Source organism: Microcaecilia unicolor, chromosome 2, assembly GCF_901765095.1.
Source record: "Microcaecilia unicolor chromosome 2, aMicUni1.1, whole genome shotgun sequence".
NCBI classification, from domain to species: Eukaryota; Metazoa; Chordata; class Amphibia; order Gymnophiona; family Siphonopidae; genus Microcaecilia; species Microcaecilia unicolor.
This window is the reverse complement of record NC_044032.1, coordinates 6,886,145-6,908,696: the sequence shown is the minus strand read 5'-3', so window position 1 is coordinate 6,908,696 and position 22,552 is coordinate 6,886,145. Positions and strand designations below refer to the sequence as shown.

Here is a 22,552-nt window from a genome sequence, read left to right as displayed (position 1 = left end):
CCAGAGGCGAGAGCCAACAACTTGTTGTCCCTCGTCTCGCGGGTGCGAGCGTCCCAGCAGATCACGGCTCGGCAGATGTTGAGATTGCTGGGCCACATGGCCTCCACAGTTCATGTAACTCCCATGGCCCGTCTTCACATGAGATCTGCTCAATGGACCCTAGCCTCCCAGTGGTATCAGGCCGCTGGGGGTCTAGAGGACGTGATCCACCTGTCCACGAGTTTTCTCGTATCCCTGTATTGGTGGACGATTTGGTCCAATTTGACTCTGGGACGTCCCTTCCAAATTCCTCAGCCACAAAAAGTGCTGACCACGGATGCGTCTCTCCTGGGATGGGGAGCTCATGTCGATGGGCTTCACACCCAAGGAAGTTGGTCCCTCCAAGAACGCGATCTACAGATCAATCTTCTGGAGTTGCGAGCGATCTGGAACGCTCTGAAGGCTTTCAGAGATCGGCTGTCCCACCAAATTATCCAAATTCAGACAGACAATCAGGTTGCCATGTACTATGTCAACAAGCAGGGGGGCACCGGATCTCGCCCCCTGTGTCAGGAAGCCGTCAGCATGTGGCTCTGGGCTCGCCGTCAGGGCATGGTGCTCCAAGCCACATATCTGGCAGGCGTAAACAACAGTCTGGCCGACAGGTTGAGCAGGATTATGCAACCTCACGAGTGGTCGCTCAATTCCCGTGTGGTACGACAGATCTTCCAGGCGTGGGGCACCCCCCTGGTGGATCTCTTCGCATCTCGAGTGAACCACAAAGTCCCTCAGTTCTGTTCCAGGCTTCAGGCCCACGGCAGACTGGCATCGGATGCCTTCCTCCTGGATTGGGGGGAGGGCCTGCTGTATGCTTATCCTCCCATTCCTCTGGTGGGGAAGACTTTGTTGAAACTCAAGCAAGACCGAGGCACCATGATTCTGATTGCTCCTTTTTGGCCGCGTCAGATCTGGTTCCCTCTTCTTCTGGAGTTGTCCTCCGAAGAACCGTGGAGATTGGAGTGTTTTCCGACCCTCATCACGCAGGACGAAGGGGCTCTTCTGCATCCCAGCCTCCGGTCCCTGGCTCTCACGGCCTGGATGTTGAGAGCGTAGACTTTGCCTCTTTGGGTCTGTCAGAGGGTGTCTCCCGCGTCTTGCTTGCTTCCAGGAAAGATTCCACTAAGAGGAGTTACTTCTTTCTGTGGAGGAGGTTTGTCGTCTGGTGTGACAGCAAGGCCCTAGCTCCTCGCTCTTGTCCTACACAGACCCTGCTTGAATACCTTCTGCACTTGTCTGAGTCTGGTCTTAAGACCAACTCTGTAAGAGTTCACCTTAGCGCAATCAGTGCATACCATTACCATGTGGAACGTAAGCCGATCTCAGGACAGCCTTTAGTTGTTCGCTTCATGAGAGGTTTGCTTTTGTCAAAGCCCCCGGTCAAGCCTCCTACAGTGTCATGGGATCTCAATGTCGTTCTCACCCAGCTGATGAAACCTCCTTTGAGCCACTGAATTCCTGCCATCTGAAGTACTTGACCTGGAAGGTCATTTTCTTGGTGGCAGTTACTTCAGCTCGTAGAGTCAGTGAGCTTCAGGCCCTGGTAGCCCAGGCCCCTTACACAAAATTTCATCATAACAGAGTAGTCCTCCGCACTCACCCTAAGTTCTTGCCAAAGGTCGTGTCGGAGTTCCATCTGAACCAGTCAATTGTCTTGCCAACATTCTTTCCCCGTCCTCATTCCTGCCCTGCTGAACGTCAGCTGCACACATTGGACTGCAAGAGAGCATTGGCCTTCTACCTGGAGCGGACACAGCCCCACAGACAGTCCGCCCAATTGTTTGTTTCTTTTGATCCCAATAGGAGGGGAGTGGCTGTAGGGAAACGCACCATATCCAATTGGCTAGCAGATTGCATTTCCTTCACTTACGCCCAGGCGGGGCTGGCTCTTGAGGGTCATGTCACGGCTCATAATGTTAGAGCCATGGCTGCGTCGGTAGCCCACTTGAAGTCAGCCTCTATTGAAGAAATTTGCAAAGCTGCGACGTGGTCATCTGTCCACACATTCACATCTCATTACTGCCTGCAGCAGGATACCCGACGCGACAGTCGGTTCGGGCAGTCAGTTCTTCAGAACCTGTTTGGGCTTTAGGATCCAACTCCACCCCCCGAGGGCCCTGTTTGTTCTGTTCCAGGCTGCACTCTCAGTTAGTTGGTAAATTTTTTAGGTCAATCTCAGTTATGTCCTCGCCGTTGCGAGGCCCAATTGACCATGGTTGTTGTTTTGAGTGAGCCTGGGGGCTAGGGATACCCCATCAGTGAGAACAAGCAGCCTGCTTGTCCTCGGAGAAAGCGAATGCTACATACCTGTAGAAGGTATTCTCCGAGGACAGCAGGCTGATTGTTCTCACAAACCCGCTCGCCTCCCCTTTGGAGTTGTGTCTTCCCTTGAAGTGTATTGTCTTGCTACATACTGGACTGGCCGGCTCGAGCCGGTTTCGGGCGGGAAGACGGCCGCGCATGCGCGGTGCGCGCGGGCGCGCGAGAGCTAGCAAAGGACTTTGCTAGGAAGATTCCGATTGGAGGGGCTGCCGAGGACGTCACCCATCAGTGAGAACAATCAGCCTGCTGTCCTCGGAGAATACCTTCTACAGGTATGTAGCATTCGCTTTATACTTCTGTGTACATCCTTATACTGCACAAATCGACATGTTTGAAAATATAAGTGAGATTAAATACAAATGCTACCAATAATAAAGAGTGACAACGTGGATGCAGCAACTCATAGGTTTGCTTGCTTTCTTTTGAGAATGCAGCGATGACAGCTGCGTGGGGAAGGGGAAACTGAGACTGGCCTGATTGGTTTTTAACATTTTGACGTCACTTGGTCTCCTGTCTACTAAAACCTCCTTGGAGCTGCCAGAGGATGGACCGTGGGAGCAGGCCAGGGAGATATGTGGCCCTAAGGAGGATGGGGAGCACTGAAAGAGACGGGGAAGAAGGTTAACTTGGGGAGAGAGAAGGATATAGTAAATGCTGGACAAGGAGAGAGAAGGACATAGAGTCAATACTGGACAGGGAGAGAGTAGGGACACTGGAACGCAAAGAGGCAATGCTAAAAAAAGAAGAAATGCAGACACAGGACACTATGGAAAAGGGGGAGAGATAGGGGTTCTACTGAAAAGGAGGGGGATAGAGACACAGAGGGGCACCACTGGAAGGGGGATATGGGACAATGTTGGAAAAGGGGTGAGATGGGGGACAAAGAGGTAATGCTGGAAAAGGGGGAAGATGGTAACAGGGGTAATGCTGGGAAAATGGGGACACAGAACAATGTTAGAAAAAGGGAGAGGTGGGGACACCAGATGCTAGAAAGGGGGAGATGAGGAGACCAGATAGGCTTGTGCTGAAAAAGGGGGGAGATGGGGACACAGAAAGGGCAGATGCTGAACTTGGGGGTAGGATAGGGACAAGGGACACAGAAGGGAGATGCTGGACAGGACAAATAGTGGTGCAGAGGAAAAAAGGATGGCGCACTTGGAGACAGATGTAGAGAAGGAAAGGAAGAAGACAAGAGGCGAGAGAAGAAATGGAAAGGCCAACCTGGAAAAGAATTTGTAAGGCTGACTCATGGAACATGGAAAAAGAGACTGGGACCAGCCAAATTCTCAGACAACAAAGGTAGAAAAAATTATTCTTATTTAATACTTTGTAAGGACTGAGATGTACCTGCTTTGTAAAATGTACATTTTTTCTATTTTTATTTTGCAAAGTACAGGAGAAAATGCATGTCTGTCTCTTTTTTTTTTTTTTTACCAGTATTGCACTGTTTAGAGTCTGGCTTCCTTGGGCAGGGAGGGGGTCTCTATTTTAATTTTTGTTGTTATTTTTTTTTTGTGGCTCCCTATTCTGCATTAGATTGGTAGCATGGAATGTTGTTACAATTTGGTTTCTGCCAGGTGCTTGTGACCTGGGTTGGCCACATTGGAAACAGGATACTGGCCTGGACTAGACGGACCATTGGTCTGACCCAGTATGGCTACTCTTATGTTATATAGATGAGGGTCTGTCCATGTTCTGCATGTGTGACTGAGGTGAAGGATTCTGCTAGCATGTAGTATCTGTGTAGGAATGCATAACGGTGCTGCGTACGCTTTGTAGAGCTATAGAAATGCTAAATAGTAGTAGTAGTAGTAGTAGCTTGTTCCAGTTTCCCAATAGTAGGTATATTGGTGCTCCAGACTATATATAGCACTGTCGTCTGATAGGTGGGTTAGGGCTGTTACGGTGTGGTAAGTTTTGTGTTCTAGGGCAGTCCTGGAGTACCCCCCTTGCCAGTCAGGTTTTCAGGCTATCCACAATAAATATGCATGACATTGATTTGCATATACTGCCTCCATTACAAGCAAATCTTTTTCATGCAGATTCATTGTGGACAGCCTGAAAGCCTGAATGGCAAGGGGGTACTCCAGGACCACCTAGGGAAACACTTCTCTAGGTCCCACTGTAATATTTACAGCATTGTCTTTTCATAGGTGGGTTAGGGCTGTTTTGGTGTGGTAAGTTTTCAGTATAGGTTGTGGGTGTCTTTTTGCAGGGGTTTGTGTTATTTCACAAAGTGTCTAGCCCTATTTGAAAGTAGGCTCTGGGGCAAGGGCCACCAAATGTCACCAAAATAAAAATGCTCAAGACTAGTGTTCTTCACATCCTGTAGAGTCGCCACACAAACAAAAGCCCATCTGATTTAAACAAGGTGTCTAGCAGTGGAAGGACTGGGTGTGCTATTCCTGAGGTGATGGTCACAATTTGAATATTTTTATTTGAAGTTAAGAAGACAGGTTGCCTGCTCTGGCCAGTCCAGGGACCTCTTCTGCATCCTGCCTACTGATGTAACTTACTGTTTCCTTGTAGGCAGGACGCAACAGAGACAGCCTGTATTAATCATTGCCCGCCACAGCCCCTGAGCAACAACACAGACACTGCTGTCTAGCTGACACCAACCGGCGCCTATTTTATAAAAGTCTGCTCCCCCTGAGATCAAAACCTGGGACAGAGAAATACCCAGTGTACCTGAATGTAACTCACCTTGAGCTACTACTGAAAAAGGTGTGAGCAAACTCTAAATAAATAAATAAATCCCTCTGCTAATTATCTCTGTGCTGAGGCAAGGATAATTGCCATGAGTTCCCTTATTGAGGATGTGCAGAAGAAGGCTGCAGCACTAATTACTCTCGGACCTGATCAGGTTCTGAATACAAATCCACATACCCTGTGACAACAACTTCATCTCCCATCATAGCTGTTTCACATTCCATCTGAAGGTTCACCACATGCCCCATTTTAAAAAATAGGGACTGAAGAGCACAGCCAGTTACCCTGCCAAAATTAATTCACAAAGAGCTTGATGCTGATAACTCCTAGCCAGTAGCCAAAAGCTTCTCATTCACAATAAATTACAATACAGTAGAAACACAGAACAGCGTACCTTTACTTGTGCATCTTCTTTTGATAGATTACGTAGTACAGAGTTTTTACGTGTACAATCTTTTTGGCTCTCTTCCCTAGTGGCCATGTCTTCTGAAAAGTAGAGACATTTTCCACTAACCAATGTCCATCCTTTTTGACAACATTCTACAGGAAAAATAGTTAAAAAAAAATGTTCTTCATGAGAAAAACCATTCTTAGATAAATTTTTAGAAAAAAAGCTAGTAACGCCATTTTTTACTAAGAACTAAAGGGCCAATATTTGAATGAGGTGGTCAACAGTTGAGTAAAACACCGGCTGCCACAATTTAAAATAAATTCTGACATTAAACACTGGTATCTAGATATCACTTAGTGCTGAATATCCATTTTTGGCACCAGCTCGGAAGTGCTAATTGATTAACAGTGATATTCAGACCACTAAATAAATAGCTGACTGGATAAAGTTGAGGCTGTCCTACATTTATCTGGTAGGTTTTCCAGTTAGTGGTCTGAACATGGCCACTAACCCAATAACCTCCTGCTCCATCCAAGCTTCACCCTTGGACCCCTCCGGCACTATCTGTATAGTTCCAAGGTGGTCGGAGGACATATTGTGGTTGAATATTCCTCTCGCCAGCACTTATCTGGTTAAAGAGCCCTTTTACCAAAGTGTGGTATGATCTAGGCTTACCATGTCCCAAGACAGGACTTTCCCACATTCTACTTTTTAAGGCTTTTCTTTCTTTTTCTTATTTGTAGGTCATGTGGAGCCTGCAAAAACTTAACGTGAGAGCACTTACCGCCTCCTAGTTATCCAGTTCACATTACTACTACTACTACTACTACTTAACATTTCTAAAGTGCTACTAGGGTTACGCAGCGCTGTACAATTTAACATAAAAGGACAGGCCCTGCTCAAAGAGCTTACAATCTAAAGGACAAGTGAGTAGACGATACGATGGGGGCAGTCAATTTGGGGCAGTCCGGATATCCTGAAGGTAAGAGTTAGGTGCCGCAGAGACTTGAAGATGGGCAGGGAGGGGGCTTGACGTAGGGGCTCAGGAAGGTTGTTCCAGGCATAGGGTGAGGTGAGGCAGAATGGGCGGAGCCTGGAGTTGGCAGTGGTGGAGAAGGGTACTGAGAGGAGGGATTTGTCCTGTGAACGGAGGTTTCGGGTGGGAACATAAGGGGAGATGAGGGTAGAGAGGTAGTGAGGGGCAGCAGATTGAGTACATTTGTAGGTAAGAAGGAGGAGCTTGAACTGAATGCGGTATCGGATTGGAAGCCAGTGAAGTGACCTGAGAAGAGGGGTGATACGAGTATATCGGTTCTGGCGGAATATAAGACGTGCAGCAGAGTTCTGAACAGATTGAAGGGGGGATAGATGGCTAAGTGGGAATCCGGTGAGGAGTAAGTTGCAGTAGTCAAGTCGGGAGGTAATGAGAGCGTGGACGAGAGTTCGGGTGGTGTGTTCAGAGAGGAAAGGGCGAAATTTGCTGATGTTGAAGAGGAAGAAGCGACAGGTCTTGGCTATCTGCTGGATGTGTGCCGAGAAGGAGAGGGAGGAGTCCGAGGTTGCGGGCAGATGAGACGGGGAGGATGAGGGTGTTATCCACTGAGATAGAAAGTGGAGGAAGAGGAGAAGTGGGTTTTGGTGGAAAGACGATGAGCTCAGTCTTGGACATGTTCAGTTTCAGGTGGCGGTTGGACATCCATGTAGCAATGTCGGTTAAGCAGGCCGATACCTTTGCCTGGGTCTCCGCGGTGATGTCTGGTGTGGAGAGATACAGCTGGGTGTCGTCCGCATAGAGATGATACTGGAAGCCATGTGATGAGATGAGGGAGCCTAGGGAAGAGTTGTAGATTGAGAAGGGGTCCAAGGACAGATCCCTGGGGAACACCAACAGATAGCGGGATGGGGTGGAGGAGGATCCATGGGAGTGAACTCTGAAGGTGCGGTGGGAGAGATAGGAGGAGAACCAGGAGAGGACAGAGCCCTGGAACCCGAATGAGGACAGTGTGGCAAGGAGTAGATCATGATTGACAGTGTCAAAAGCGGCGGATAGATCGAGGAGGATGAGGATAGAGTAGTGGCCTCTGGATTTGGCAAGGAACAGGTCAGTACAGACTTTAGAGAGTGCTGTTTCTGTCGAGTGTAGAGGGCGAAAACCGGATTGAAGTGGATCAAGGATGGCATGAGAGGAGAGAAAATCAAGGCAGCGGCTGTGAACGGCACGCTCAAGTATTTTGGAGAGGAAGGATAGGAGGGAAATGGGGCGGTAGTTGGAGGGACAGGTAGGGTTAAGTGATGGATTTTTGAGGAGAGGTGTGACTACGGCATGCTTGAAGGTGTCAGGGACAGTTGCAGTGGAGAGAGAGAGGTTGAGGATATGACAGATGGAGGGGGTGACAGTATGAGAGATGGTGTTAAGTAAGTTGGTAGGGATGGGATCAGAGGAACAGGTGGTACTTTTCGAGCAGGAAAGAAGGTGAGCGGTTTCCTCCTCGGTGATGTCCGGAAAGGAGGAGAAAGAGGCCTGGGTTGGTTGGTCGAGGGTTGAAGGGTGAAAAGGAGGAGATGGTTTGGTTCCTCAGGAGGCGAGGAACAAGGGGCGTGTGAGAGCGCTGCAGGCAGCAGCAGTGCGATCTGCTGCTGCCTGTGGCACTTTCACGCGGAGGTGGGAGGTGCTCTCGTGTCAGTGTGGGGGGCCGGCACGGAGTGGGGAGGGAGCAGCGGCGAGGAGGGTAGCTGGACATGGGGGGAGGGCAGGGGGGAGGGTTGCTGGACATGGGGGGAGGGCAGGGGAGAGAGCAGGGTTGCTGGACATGGATCGGGGGAGGGGAGGGCAGGGGAGAGAGGAGGTTTGCTGGACTTGAAGGTGAGAATTACAAACCTCGCCCGTTTTAACGGGCTTAAAGGCTAGTGAACTTATAACAGACCAGTTGTGAAACACTGTCCTTAATAAGCAGGTTTCTGTTTCACTCAGAGCAGGCTGCCATAGCAGTTTACTAGTCTGTGCGGATACGTGTCTACAGGGGTGACCCTATAATGTGTCCAAGTGAGGCGCCAAGGGAGTGACATCGTGCCAAGGAGCGACATCCTGCCACCAGCCAGCGCTCTGAAACAAAATGAACTATAAACAAAATGAACTTTCAACACCCGAATACCTCACCTACATTGTCAATTACTGAACTTTAACGTACTACCCTTGATCTCTTACCCCGGAAAAATCTTTAATGCTTGACTGCTTAATTCACTTTGTTATGTATGAACTTTACTACGATACCACTATGTATTTCTTGATCCGGAACTGGCGATTGCCATTACGGTACAATGTAAGCCACATTGAGCCTGCAAATAGGTGGGAAAATGTGGGATACAAATGCTACAAATAAATAAAATAAATAGTAAAAAGGAAACAGAAATGAAAAGGAAACTTGAGTAACGGAAGAAGAAAACTTAGAGGGTTGATATTCAACAGAAGATAACCGGGTAAGAGAGCATGTGGTCCCTGGATTTTCAGTAGCACAGTACAACAGACTCAAGAAAAATGTCAGGAAGTATTTTTTCACGGAGAGGGTGGTGGATGCTTGGAATGCCCTCCCGCGGGAGGTGGTGGAAATGAAAACGGTAACAGAATTCAAACACGCGTGGGATAAACATAAAGGAATCCTGTTCAGAAGGAATGGATCCTCAGGAGCTTAGCCGAGATTGGGTGGAAGAGTGGGAGGCGGGGATAGTGCTGGGCAGACTTACATGGTCTGTGCCCTGAAAAGGACAGGTACAAATCAAGGTAAAGTTTACACAAAAAGGAGCACAAATGAGTTTATCTTGTTGGGCAGACTGGATGGACCATGCAGGTCTTTTTCTGCCGTCATTTACTAACTACTAGTTATTTCTGAGCACTTCTGCACGAACACATAAGAGAAAGACCCTGCTTCACAGAGCTTACTGGGCATCTAAATGGCAGATGACGTTTAATGTGAGCAAGTGCAAAGTGATGCATGTGGACAGAGGAACCCGAATTATAGCTACGTCATGCAAGGTTCCACGTTAAGAGTCACTGACCAAGAAAGGGATCTAGGTGTCGTCGTTGATGATACGTTGAAACCTTCTGCTCAGTGTGCTGCTGCGGCTAAGAAAGCAAATAGAATGTTAGGTATTTTTAGGAAAGGAATGGAAAACAAAAATGAGGACATTATAATACCTTTGTATTGCTACATGGTGCGACCGCATCTCGAATATTGTGTTCAATTCTGGTCGCCGTATCTTAAAAAAGATATAGTGGAATTAGAAAAGGTGCAGAGAAGGGTGACGAAAATGATAAAGGGGATGGAATGATTTCCCTATGAGGAAAGGCTAAAGCGGCTAGGGCTCTTCAGTTTGGAGAAAAGGCGGCTGAGGGGAGATATGATACAGGTCTATAAAATAATGAGTGGAGTTGAACAGGTAGATGTGAAGCGTCTGTTCACGCTTTCCAAAAATACTAGGACTAGGGGGCATGCGATGAAGCTACAATGTAGTAAATTTAAAACGAATCGGAGAAAATGTTTCTTCACTCAACGTTTGTCAATAGAAATCAAACAAAATAAAACATGGAAAAGAAAATAAGATGATACCTTTTTTATTGGACATAACTTAATACATTTCTTGATTAGCTTTCGAAGGTTGCCCTTCTTCCTCAGATCGGAAATAAGCAAATGTGGTAGCAGATAGTATATATGAGAGAAACATCAAAGCATTACTTTGACAGTCTGACAGAGTGGGAGGGTGGGGGTATGCATGGGGACATCAAAGCATTTCATTGATATTCTAACAGGATGGGTGTTGGTAGGTGAGAGGAGGGTAATAAACAGAGAAATAAACAGAGAAATACAGCTTTATGGTTTATAATGGGTTAGAAAACCCAGATCCTTATTAAGTCCTGTTTGTTGTGTGTCAAAATATTCAATCATTCTTATTTCAAAGATTTGAAATAAGAATGATTGAATATTTTGACACACAACAAACAGGACTTAATAAGGATCTGGGTTTTCTAACTCAATATAAACCATAAAGTTGTATTTCTCTGTTTATTTCTCTGTTTATCACCCTCCTCTCACCTACCAACACCCATTCTGTTAGAATATCAATGAAATGCTTTGATGTCCCCATGCATACCCCCACCCTCCCACTCTGTCAGACTGTCAAAGTAAAGGGCAACCTTCGAAAGCTAATCAAGAAATGTATTAAGTTATGTCCAATAAAAAGGTATCAACTGTACACCACTACAATGGTTGAAGGAGTCACTTATATGTGGATACAGTAGGTTTTTGGTGAGTTTTGAGGGGTTCACAGTTTCCACCACAAGTATGACAGGTAGAGTGAGATGTAGTCCTAGGTCCCCTTCTATACAGTGCACTGCACCCACCACTAGGCCACGGCTGCCAGGAGGGGCGGCAGGGGGCGACAAAATTCCCTGGGCCCGGGCCTCCAAAGGGGGCCCGGCTCCGGGGTTTCTCTCCCTCTCCTGCTCCCAGGCCGCCAGCGCTGTAGTCTCTGGTCTCACCTGCCTGCCCTTGGCTCCATCAACAGCCCCCCTCCGTCTGCCACCGGGACCCCTGCATTCAAATCGGCAGCGCTTCACCTCTGTGTGAAAGTGGCAGATCGCCTCCCTTCGGGCTCTCACTGTGTCCCGCATTCATTTGATGTAACTTCCTGTTTCAACGAGGGTGAGGCGCTGCCGATTTGAATGCAGGGGGCCTGGTGGCGGACGGAGGGGGGCTGTTGATGGGGCTGGGGGTGGAGGACTGGGGACTGCGGCGCAGGCGACCTGAGAGCAGGAGAAAGAGGCGACAGTGGTAGTGAGTAGGTGGGGTGGCACCGGCAGCGGCGGGGGGGGGGGGGGGGGGAGGCCGGGCCAGGGCCCGGCTCAGTCTCTCGGCGGCCCTACACTAGGCTACTCCAGGGACTTGCTTACTGCTCTAATAGAACTGGCTAGAACTTCTGAAGCTGTTATGGAGGCTGGTAAGTACTATTTTTATTCACATTTTGTTTGGGGGGGGTCAGTGACCACTGGGGGAGCAAGGGAAGTCCATCCATGATTCCCTCCAGTGGTCATCTGGTCATTTAGGGCACCTTTTGTTTCCAGCTCCAGCCCTGCCTTGTCTCTAGCTCAATCCCTGCTTTGTCTCAAGTCAAGCCTGGCTTTAGCCCTGCCTTGTTTCCAGCTCAAGCTTTGCATTGTCTCCAGTCATGCCTGCCTCATCCTGTCTCCAGTCTAGCCCGCCTGATCCTGCCTGCCTTACTTGTTTCCAGTCCTTGTCTTGTCCAGTCCAGTCTTATCTATTTCGTTCTTACCTTGCCTTGCCTGCCAGGTCTGACTTTGCCTGGCTTGGTTCTAGTTCTTGCCTTGCTTGCTTTGTCTGGCTTTGCCTTGCCTGGTTCTAGTCTTCCTTGCCTGCCTTTCCCAGCCTTGTCCGTTTCCAGTTCCTGTCTTGTCTTGCCTTTTTTTCCCAATTGTAGCTTGCCCTGTCTTTAGCCAAGCCCTGCCTTGCCTAATACTTTGTCTAGTGCTTTGCCCAGACTGAATGACTTGTCTGCCATTAGCTGGGTCTTGGCTATGGCCCAAGGGCTCACCCTCCATAACAGTCTCTTTCAATTGAAAGTAGGCTAAGAGAACCCAAAACTCCTCTTTGTATTGTCAAGTTGTTTCAGTATGGGATTTGTTGCCTTTATGTATTTGGGTATTTTCAAATTATTGGGAATTCCGGAAAGCACTTAAAATGCTGTTATTCAACATATATGTTTTACTCAAAAATTAGATAGTTTCAGGCTTGGAAATGTGTAATTCCTGGATTATTGTTGCCAGTTGTCTTTGATGCATTGTAATCCGCACTGGATTACAATGGAGGAGTGGCCTAGTGGTTAGGGTGGTGGACTTTGGACCTGAGGAACTGAGTTTGATTCCCACTTCAGGCACAGGCAGCTCCTTGTGACTCTGGGCAAGTCACTTAACCCTCCATTGCCTGCCGCATTGAGCCTGCCATGAGTGGGAAAGCGCGGAGTACAAATGTAACAAACAAACCGAACCAGTTCAGTAGTTGCGGATTAGAAGACCTGTGTAACATAACATAACTTAGAAGTAACTTGAAGAAATACTTCCTCACAGGAAAAGGGTGGTGAATTTGTGTAACGGCCTCCAGGTGGAAGTGGTGAAGAGAAAAACAGGTTCTGAATTTGAGATCTTGGGCTAAGTATATAGTGATAGGGAGGGTAGTTGGCATGGATGAGCAGACTGGATAGGCCATGTGGTCTTTTTCTGCCTACAGTTTTCTTTGTTTCTATTCATTGTATTACGATATGTAGTTTAATAATTTCTGTTGTAATCCACCTTGGACCTCATATGAGGAAAAGTGAAATATAAGTGCCATTATTAAATTAAATTAATGTAACACTTGCTGTCATATCACCAGGGGCTGAATGTTTGAAATTTGAGACAGCCAAGCCACATTAGTCTGTGAAACGTGTGAAACCATTCTTACCGAGGCAAATATTTCGCAACGTGATACAATCAATGGTATTAAGCCACGCAGATTACTGCAATGGAATCTATGCGGGATGCAAAGAACAAATCTTAAAGAAACTTCAGACCGCTGAAAACACGGCAGCCAGGCTTATATTTGGAAAAACACGATTTGAAAGCGCAAAACCCCTACGCGAAAAACTGCACTGGCTCCCAGTCAAAGAACGTATTGCTTTCAAAATCTGTACCCTGGTTCACAAAATTATCTACGGCGAAGCCCCGGGATACATGACAGATCTCATAGACCTACCAACCAGAAACACGTCCAGCTCAACACGAACATATCTCAATCTCCACTATCCAAGTTGCAAAGGACTTAAATACAAATCAACGTATGTATCCAGTTTAAGCACACAACTCTGGAACGCATTACCAAAAGCCGTGAAAACAACGTATGACCATCTAAACTTCCGGAAATCACTAAAAACTAACCTGTTCAAAAAGGCATACCCTACCGACCCAACTTAAATGCCTGAACTCTGCAACACAACGAAACCAAAGCACGTAATGGACAGAACTTAACTCTTCTGCTCTACGATTCCCAATGTGTCTGGTCCACACGAACCTTATCTTATCACGACATCACTTTGTATTTGTTCGTACCGAAGTCGGCGAACGCCTGTCCAGTACTATGTAAGCCACTTTGACCCTGCAAATAGGTGGGAAAATGTGGGATACAAATGTAACAAATAAGATAAATAAATAAGCATCTTTAAGACTTCTGTATCTAAATGCACTTTGCTAACAGGGGTCTAATGTATGTGAATTCTTATATCTGAAATGCAGCCAGCCATGAATACAGGGGCGTATCTGCGTGGGGCCACAGGGGCCTGGGCCCCCGCAGATTTTGCCCTGGACCCCCCCCCCCCTACCGCCGTCAACCCTCCCCCGCTGCCGTTGCTTACCTTTGCTGGCAGGGGACCCCAACCCCCGCCAGCCGAGGTCCGCTTCCACCTGCCGCTGCCTTTAAAAATATTTCTTCAGCTGGATTCAACAGCTTTCTTTTTTTTTTTTTTACTTTTTTTTTTTATTTATTATTTATTATTTTCAATTATACAAACAAATAATCATTTGTAAGGCAATACAGAGAAATTATTTACAAGAAGAAAACTTAGAAAATTCTAACAGAAATTTCCAGGAAACAATTATTTATACTCTACCTCAGACCACAATCTAGGAAGGGGAGGTAGTGGTTTATAAGTACAATTTCAAGGAGAATGTAACTTAAGAGGAAACTATTTTAATACGTTTTGGCAAGTCCTGATCTTTATCCCGATTTATTATTGCTGATAGTTCTTTATGTCATTCAACTGGAAGATCTTTTAGAGTCCAGAAACGTCTTTAGTTGAGATGGTTCAAAAAACACATATTTTGTCCCGGACAAACGAATCAAACATTTACAAGGGTAGGCCAACATGAATGTTGCACCTAATCCCTTGACTTCGTCTCTCATAAGTAAAAATTGTTTTCTCCTTTGTTGTGTAATCTTTGCCACATCCGGGAACATCCACACTTTCTGACCACAAAATGTTTTAGAAGAATATTTAAAATACAGTTTCATCAACATATTTATATCTTGTTCGAAAACTAAAGTTATAATCAAAGTTCCTCTGGATGTGATCTCAGCCATAGATTCTTCCAGAATAGCTGTTAAATTTTGGGTATCAATAGCAGGCATAGTGTTCGCTGCACCTGAAACTTCTCTATTTTTTTGAACATTTGGCAGATAATAAACTTTACTGCAGGGAGGAATATCTGTTAAAGATAAGTTCAGTATTTCTTGAAAATACTTCTTAAGAAAATCACGAGGTGTCATTATTGACGATATAGGAAAATGATTCAACAGCTTTCAACAGCAGCACGGCCACGCAGGAAGAAATATTTTTAAAGGCAGCGGCAGGTGGAAGCGGACCTCAGCTGGTGGGGGTTGGGGTCCCCCGCCAGCAAAGGTAAGCAACAGCAGCAGGGGAGGGTTGGCGGCAGGAGGTGGGGTGGAGAGAGTCGTAGGTGGTGGGGGGTCTGGCAATGGGGGGGGGGGGGTGGGGGGGGGGGTAAAATGTGCCCCCTCCCTCTGGCTCTGGCCCCCCCCTACCGCCGGAGTCCAGATACGCCCCTGCATGAATATATATTAAAAGAAAAAATACCTGGTGTGGCAGCCAGCTCTTGTTTTGTTCTTTCTAATGTTGAACTCAATGTGTCCCGTTCTTTTTTTAATGCTTCCATAGTTTCTATGTTGTTGTTTAGCCTTTTCTCAGTTTCATTCAAATTCCAGCTCATATTATCCAGTTCTCTCTCAGTATCGTTCAGCTTTTGAAGAACTTGTTCCAGGCTGTCCCTGGTTTCCTTTAACTTCAGTTCAGAATGGTGAAGTTCCTCCTCAGTGTCCTTCAAGTCCCTGCCTGTCAGCCTCATGCTCTGGGAGAAGTTACTGTTCAGGATTTCGTAATCTTCAGACATTTGCTGAGAAACCTGCATGACTGCAATTCAGAAGGACACCTGTTAGAATGTCCGAAACGGAACGATAGTTACATATTTTATCTTTAAAACACATTTATATTAAACAGCTGCCTGTTCCTGAAGAGCGATGGCATAAAAAGTCTGAAGGTATTTTTTTATTTTTGTTACATTTGTACCCCTGCGCTTTCCCACTCATGGCAGGCTCAATGCGGCTTACATGGGGCAATGGAGGGTTAAGTGACTTGCCCAGAGTCACAAGGAGCTGCCTGTGCCTGAAGTGGGAATCGAACCCAGTTCCTCAGGACCAAAGTCCACCACCCTAACCACTAGGCCACTCCTCCACTGTTGCTACTATTTGAGATTCTACATTGAATGTTGCTATTCCACTAGCAACATTCCATGTAGAAGTCGGCCCTTGCAGATCACCAATGTGGCCGCGCAGGCTTCTGCTTCTGTGAGTCTGACGTCCGACTCACAGAAGCAGAAGCCTGCGCAGCCTTCTACATGGATTGTTGCTAGTGGAATAGCAACATTCCATGTAGAATCTCCAATAGTATCTATTTTATTTTTGTTACATTTGTACCCTGCGCTTTCCCACTCATGGCAGCCTCAATGCGGCTTACATGGGGCAATGGAGGGTTAAGTGACTTGCCCAGAGTCACAAGGAGCTGCCTGTGCCTGAAGCAGGAATTGCACTCAGTTCCTCAGGACCAAAGTCCACCACCCTAACCACTAGGCCACTCCTCCACTGTTGCTACTATTTGAAGTCGGCCCTTGCATATCACCAATGTGGCAGCGCAGGCTTCTGCTTCTGTGAGTCTGACGTCCTGCAGGACGTCAGACTCACAGAAACAGAAGCCTGCGCAGCCTTCTACATGGAATGTTGCTAGTGGAATAGCAACATTCCATGTAGAATCTCCAATAGTAGCAACATTCCATGTAGAATCTCCAATAGTATCTATTTTATTTTTGTTACATTTGTACCCTGCGCTTTCCCACTCATGGCAGGCTCAATGCGGCTTACATGGGGCAATGGAGGGTTAAGTGACTTGCCCAGAGTCACAAGGAGCTGCCTGTGCCTGAAGTGGGAACGACATACGGTTATTCAAACTTCCTTCTTGAAAGAAGTGAAAAACCTCTCTCTTTATGAAATATCTTTCTGCATAAGTAATTTTTATTGAAAAAATGATTATCCTAAAAATGTTTAGCTTCTCTTCTTTGTGATCTGCATAATGCCATCTTTGGTCATTTACAGAATATGGTTTGTTTGTATTGTATTGCAGGTGTAACGTTAGGCTGTTCCATTCTTTTGCTCCCTGATGTACAAATATGAGAACAAAAAAATCTATTATATCTACACTAGTAAAAAAGCCCCGTTTCTGATGCAAATGAAACGGGGGCTAGCAAGGTTTTCTTCTGTGTGCATGTGGGAGTGTGTGTGTCCCTGCCCTCTGCCCTCTCTCCCTTCCCCTGTGCTGTCTGTCCTCTCTGTCCCCTCCCCCCTTGGAGTCGAGTCCTTTAGTGTTAAGTTTCCTGCTGTGCTGTGTTTGTGTTACAGAGATAGTGAAGGCTTCTGCCCTCTCTCCTCTCCCCCCTCTGAGTCCTTCACTGTTACAGAGAGAGCGATTTGATTTCGTGCTTTGCTGTGTTTTCCTTCACTGTTTGTGTTACAGAGAGAGCGAGGGCGGGGCAGACACTCATGGGGAAACCGGATATCTCTCCCCCTTCACACTTCCGGCTGGAGGCTTCATAGAACGTTGGTGTTGCCTTTTATATAGAGAGATAGTTTTAGGGGATGAAAACTGAAGACCACATCAATTCCTAAACTATAAATTATGATTATGGAAAAGGATCTCAAGTAAATGGGCCATATAACTCAGAAACAGACCAAATATTATCTTATGAATCAGAATGCACAACTTGAAGATGGCTCCTGCCTCTACTAGGAGCCAGTGTAATCTCTGTAACAAGGGAAAATATATCAGGAAGAGCTGGACTAGCTAAAACCTTTGAGCAATGAGGGACCTAAAATACTCCAGTGCTGTCTCTGAGTTCTTTCCCAGCAACTAACCACAGAACTAAACGGTAACGGAATTCAAACACGCGTGGGACAAACATAAAGGAATCCTGTTCAGAAGGAATGGATCCTAAGGAGCTTAGCCGAGATTGGGTGGCAGAGCCGGTGGCAGGAGGCGGGGATGGTGCTGGGCAGACTTATAGGTCTGTGCTAGAGCCGGTGGTGGGATGCGGGACTGGTGGTTGGGAGGTGGGGATAGTGCTGGGCAGACTTATACGGTCTGTGCCAGAGCCGGTGGTGGGATGCGGGACTGGTGGTTGGGAGGTGGGGATAGTGCTGGGCAGACTTATACGGTCTGTGCCAGAGCCGGTGGTGGGATGCGGGACTGGTGGTTGGGAGGTGGGGATAGTGCTGGGCAGACTTATACAGTCTGTGCCAGAGCCGGTGGTGGGAGGCAGGGATAGTGCTGGGCAGACTTATACGGTCTGTGCCAGAGCCGGTGGTGGGAGGCAGGGCTGGTGGTTGGGAGGCGGGGATAGTGCTGGGCAGACTTATACGGTCTGTGCCAGAGCCGGTGGTGGGAGGCGGGGCTGGTGGTTGGGAGGTGGGGATAGTGCTGGGCAGACTTATACAGTCTGTGCCGGGGATGGTGGTTGGGAGGTGGGGATAGTGCTGGGCAGACTTACACGGTCTGTGCCCTGAAGAGGACAGGTACAAATCAAAGTAGGGTATACACAAAAAGTAGCACATATGAGTTTATCTTGTTGGGCAGACTGGATGGACCATGCAGGTCTTTTTCTGCCGCCATCTACTATGTTACTATGTTACTATACAGCCAAAAAGTAATAAATATGCCATCACCACAAATAAATACAGAGCCATCCCGGCAACTAGCCACATAGCCATAGTAAGAGCAAGCCTTCGAGACCAACCGAGAAGGATTCCGCTGCTCAGACACAAAGGTATTCTATTAATCAGTCACACCTGACTATCTCAGAAAACACAACTGACCTATCAGAGCACCAAGTTACAGATTCAAACCAGGAGCCATTCAGAAGTGTCCCGAGCCAACCATCCCAGCATCTATTCACAGTAGCATCGGAGCATAAGAAAGATTTACAGGGCTCTGAAAACATCCTACTACTGAGTCAGCCCAGATGCCAGTCACTAATTCTCACAAGTCTCCCTTAAACGAATCTGGTACAGAATCCCAACACATTTAAGTACATAAGCTTGAACTGAGTGCCTTTCAAGTGAAAGGAAATTAAATCAGACTGTGTTGTAGCCACAGAATCATCTAAGAACTGGCCATGAGTCATTCCATGAACTAGCCACAAAACCATATTAAACTCTAGTCACAGGCCCATTTTAGGAACTAGCATTAATACCATGTTATCGACCAGGTACGGAGTCAACTTAGTAACTCCTCCCCCCTTTCTCTATTTCTGTGGATAACACTCTCATCCTTCCCGTCTCATCAGCACGTAACCTTGGGGGTCATCTTCGACTCCTCCCTCTCCTTCGCTTCACATATTCAACAGACTGCTAAAACCTGTCGTTTCTTCCTCTATAACATCACCAAAATTCGCCCTTTCCTTTCTGAGTATGCAACCAGAACCCTCATCCACACTCTTATCACCTCCCGCTTAGACTACTGCAACTTGCTTCTCACAGGTCTCCCACTGAGCCATCTCTCTCCTCTTCAATCTGTTCAAAATTCTGCCGCACGACTAATATTCCGCCAGTGTCGTTATGCTCATATTAGCCCTCTCCTCAAGTCACTTCATTGGCTCCCTATCCGTTTCCGCATTCAGTTCAAACTCCTCTTACTGACTTACAAATGCATTCACTCTGCAGCTCCTCGGTACCTCTCCACTCTCATCTCTCCCTACACTCCTCCCCGGGAACTCCGCTCACTGGGCAAATCTCTCTTATCTGCACCCTTCTCCTCCACCGCTAACTCCAGACTCCGTTCCTTCTATCTTGCTGCACCGTATGCCTGGAATAAACTTCCTGAGCCAGTACACCAAGCCTCATCTCTGGCCATCTTCAAATCTAGGCTAACTTAATTAACAATCATCTCAGATAGATTCTGTAAATAAAAACGTCTTAAGAGCTTTCCTAAAAACAGTAAGTGGGCTGTAGTGGTAATGTATTCCATGTAGAAGCAGCTTGTTAATAGAGATATCCTGCATTTAATAACATGTCTAACGGAAGGAAAAGTTAGTAACATTAAATTCCTAGTTGTAACTCCGGTTTTCATATGCAACAGTGTGATTCAATCCGTCAGATTACGAGGAGCCTCACATACCAGTTTATTTTCGAAAGAGAATGACGCCTATATTTCGACCCAAATCGGGAGATGGGCGTCCGTTTCCCGTGGGCGCCCAAATCGGTATAATCGAAACCCGATTTTTGGCGTCCTCAACTGCAATCTGTCATGGAGACGAACAAAGATCATGGGGGCATGTCGGAGGCGTGGCGAAAGCGGGACTGGGGCGTGGTTATCGGCCGAAGAGAGATGGGCGTCTTTAGCTGATAATCGAAACAAGAAGGGCGTTTTTGACGAGAATTAGGTATGCTTTATTTGGACCCTTTTTTTTCAGGTCCAAGTCCCAAAAAGGTGCCCCAACTGACCAGATGACCACCGGAGGGAATCAGGGATCGCCTCCCCTGACTCCCCCAGTGGTCACTAACCCCCTCCCACCAAAAAAAAAAAAACACTTTACAAACTTTTTTTCCCAGCCTGTATGCCAGCCTCAAATGCCGTACCCACCTCCATGACAGCAAAATGTGTTCTATCCTCTGACAGCCTTTCCCTGGTTCTGATGTGGCTCTCAGGTGAGTGTGACACCTTTTCTGTTAAGGGCACTGCAGAGTCACATCAGCAATGCATTGTGGTGGGTGTAGGGTATTGGGCTCCGTGATTCCACAAGCTTGTGTTAAATGCTCACTATGTTGGTAGTTGGTAGGCTCTACTCCCATGGTGCTTTTCCCTCTGCTTACTGGGTAAGAGTTTGCCTTGTTTTGTTTCTGGTAGTCCATGAGGTAGTGGCCATTTGTGTAAGACACCTTTAGATCCCTTTCATGTGTTAGCCACGTTACAGCACTTAGTTATTACCTTGAATGTTGCTGAAAGAGGGCATTGTACACCATTCTGCCAGCTCGGACCTACTGCTAATCTCAGTATCAGCGAGACTCGTTGCAAGTGGGGCACAACCTCTGATCTGCAGTTAACTGTGAGTGAACGTGCTTATTCAAATAAAGGGCGTTTTCGGAGAGATTAGTCTTCAGGTGTCAACTGCTGTGCCAAGGTTATACACCAGCAACAAGTCCTGTCCCTGGAGCACTTTTAGTGGGTACTGCAGTGCACTTCGGGCAGGCAGACCCAGGCCCATCCCCTCCCCCACCCATAACACTTGTGGTGGTAAATGGGAGGCCTCTAAAACCCACTGTACACACATGTAGTTGCCCCCTTCACCCCTAAGAGCTATGGTAATGTTGTACATTTGTCCCTCCCACGACCAAATGGCTTGGATTGGGACGTTTCTGAGCTGGGCGTTTATAGTTTCCATTATCGCTAAAAATAAAAAACACCCATCTCAGAAGGGACCAAATCCATGGCATTTGGTCCGTCCAAACCATATTTTCGAAACAAAAGATGGACGCCCATCTTTTTCGATAATACGGTTTGTCCTGCCTCTTCTGCCTCTTCACATACCCGTTTTCGGACATAGACGCCCGTGGAGATGGGCGTTCGCGTTCGATTATGCCCCTCATAGTAACATAGTAGATGACGGCAGAAAAAGACCTGCACGATCCATCCAGTCTGCCCAACAATTTAAACTCATATGTGCTACTTTTTGTGTATACCTGACCTTGATTTGTTTCTGCCATTTTCAGGGCACAGGCCGTAGAAGTCTGCCCAGAACAAGGCCCACCTCCCAACCACCAGCCCCGCCTCCCCCCACCGGCTCTGCCATATATAATCTTAAATGTTAACGTGTAAAGCACGCTGAACATCAACCCCTATATATTTAGCTGCACATATGAAATTGTTCTCAACCAGGGGCGTATCTGGAATCCGGCGGTAGGGGGGGCCAGAGCCAGAGAGGGGGGGCACATTTTTGCCTCCCTCCCCCCCCCCCGCCGCCGCCGCCGCCTCTCTCCACCCCCTCCCCGCCGTCAACCCTCCCCCGCTGCTTACTTTTGCTGGCGGGGGGCCCCAACCCCCGCCAGCCGAGGTCCGACCCGCAATCTGCATAGTTCGTCTTCTTCCTCCGTGGCCATGTGCTTCAAGGAAGTACCGCTGCAGTGCTGATTCGTTGAATCCAGTTCGGCGTCTGACGTGCTGCGACGTCAGACGCCGAACTGGATTCAACGAATCAGCACTGCAGCGTTACTTCCTTGAAGCACATGGCCACGGAGGAAGACGAACTATGCAGATTGCGGGTCGGACCTCGGCTGGCGGGGGTTGGGGCCCCCCGCCAGCAAAAGTAAGCAGCGGGGGAGGGTTGACGACGGGGAGGGGGGCCAGGGCGAAATCTGCGGGGGCCCAGGCCCCTGTGGCCCCACGCAGATACGCCCCTGTTCTCAACTAACTGATAAATGGTTCCTCTCTAACTTAGAGACAGAATTATATCTACAAGATGGGGGGGTTTGTTACTCACATCGTACCCCCAGTGCTATGCTTATTGTCAGCAGACAGACACAGGCCACCAGCAGAACAAGTGCAATGTGTGGTGTCCAGGACCCGAGGAATGAAAATCCTGTAAAGCAGAGGGAAGAGAGAGTCGTCGAGTTATTCAGGAGAATCAATTAGACTTTATCGTCTCATACAGATAGGTGGATATAGAGAGGAAAGGGTCTGCACTGCATCAGCAGGGTAACAGCAAATCACACCAATGCAGAACAAGGAAAGAAGAGGGAGTCCCTGGCTAATTACCACTGGCTGCTAATTCTAGAGAGAAGTGTTTCTTTTTACTCCTTCCAGTCCTTGCCCCAGACGCAAGCCAGTCCAGGTGAGACATGGCCCCGACCGTATTATCGAAACGAAAGATGGACGCCCATC

The 22,552-nt window shown here is 47.5% G+C and overlaps 1 protein-coding gene across 1 annotated transcript in view; it reads right to left on the bottom strand.

The window, feature by feature from the left end:
- Positions 1–8,472: 8,472 nt before the first annotated feature.
- LOC115461773 (B-cell differentiation antigen CD72-like) overlaps positions 8,473–22,552 on the bottom strand; it is a 28,612-nt gene continuing 14,532 nt past the window's right edge. The window contains exons 3-5 of the mRNA XM_030191818.1: positions 22,152–22,250; positions 15,152–15,484; positions 8,473–8,561 (exon numbers count right to left, since the gene is read on the bottom strand). Coding sequence (XP_030047678.1) covers positions 8,473–8,561; positions 15,152–15,484; positions 22,152–22,250 — 521 coding nt within the window. The remainder of the gene's footprint in view (positions 8,562–15,151; positions 15,485–22,151; positions 22,251–22,552) is intronic.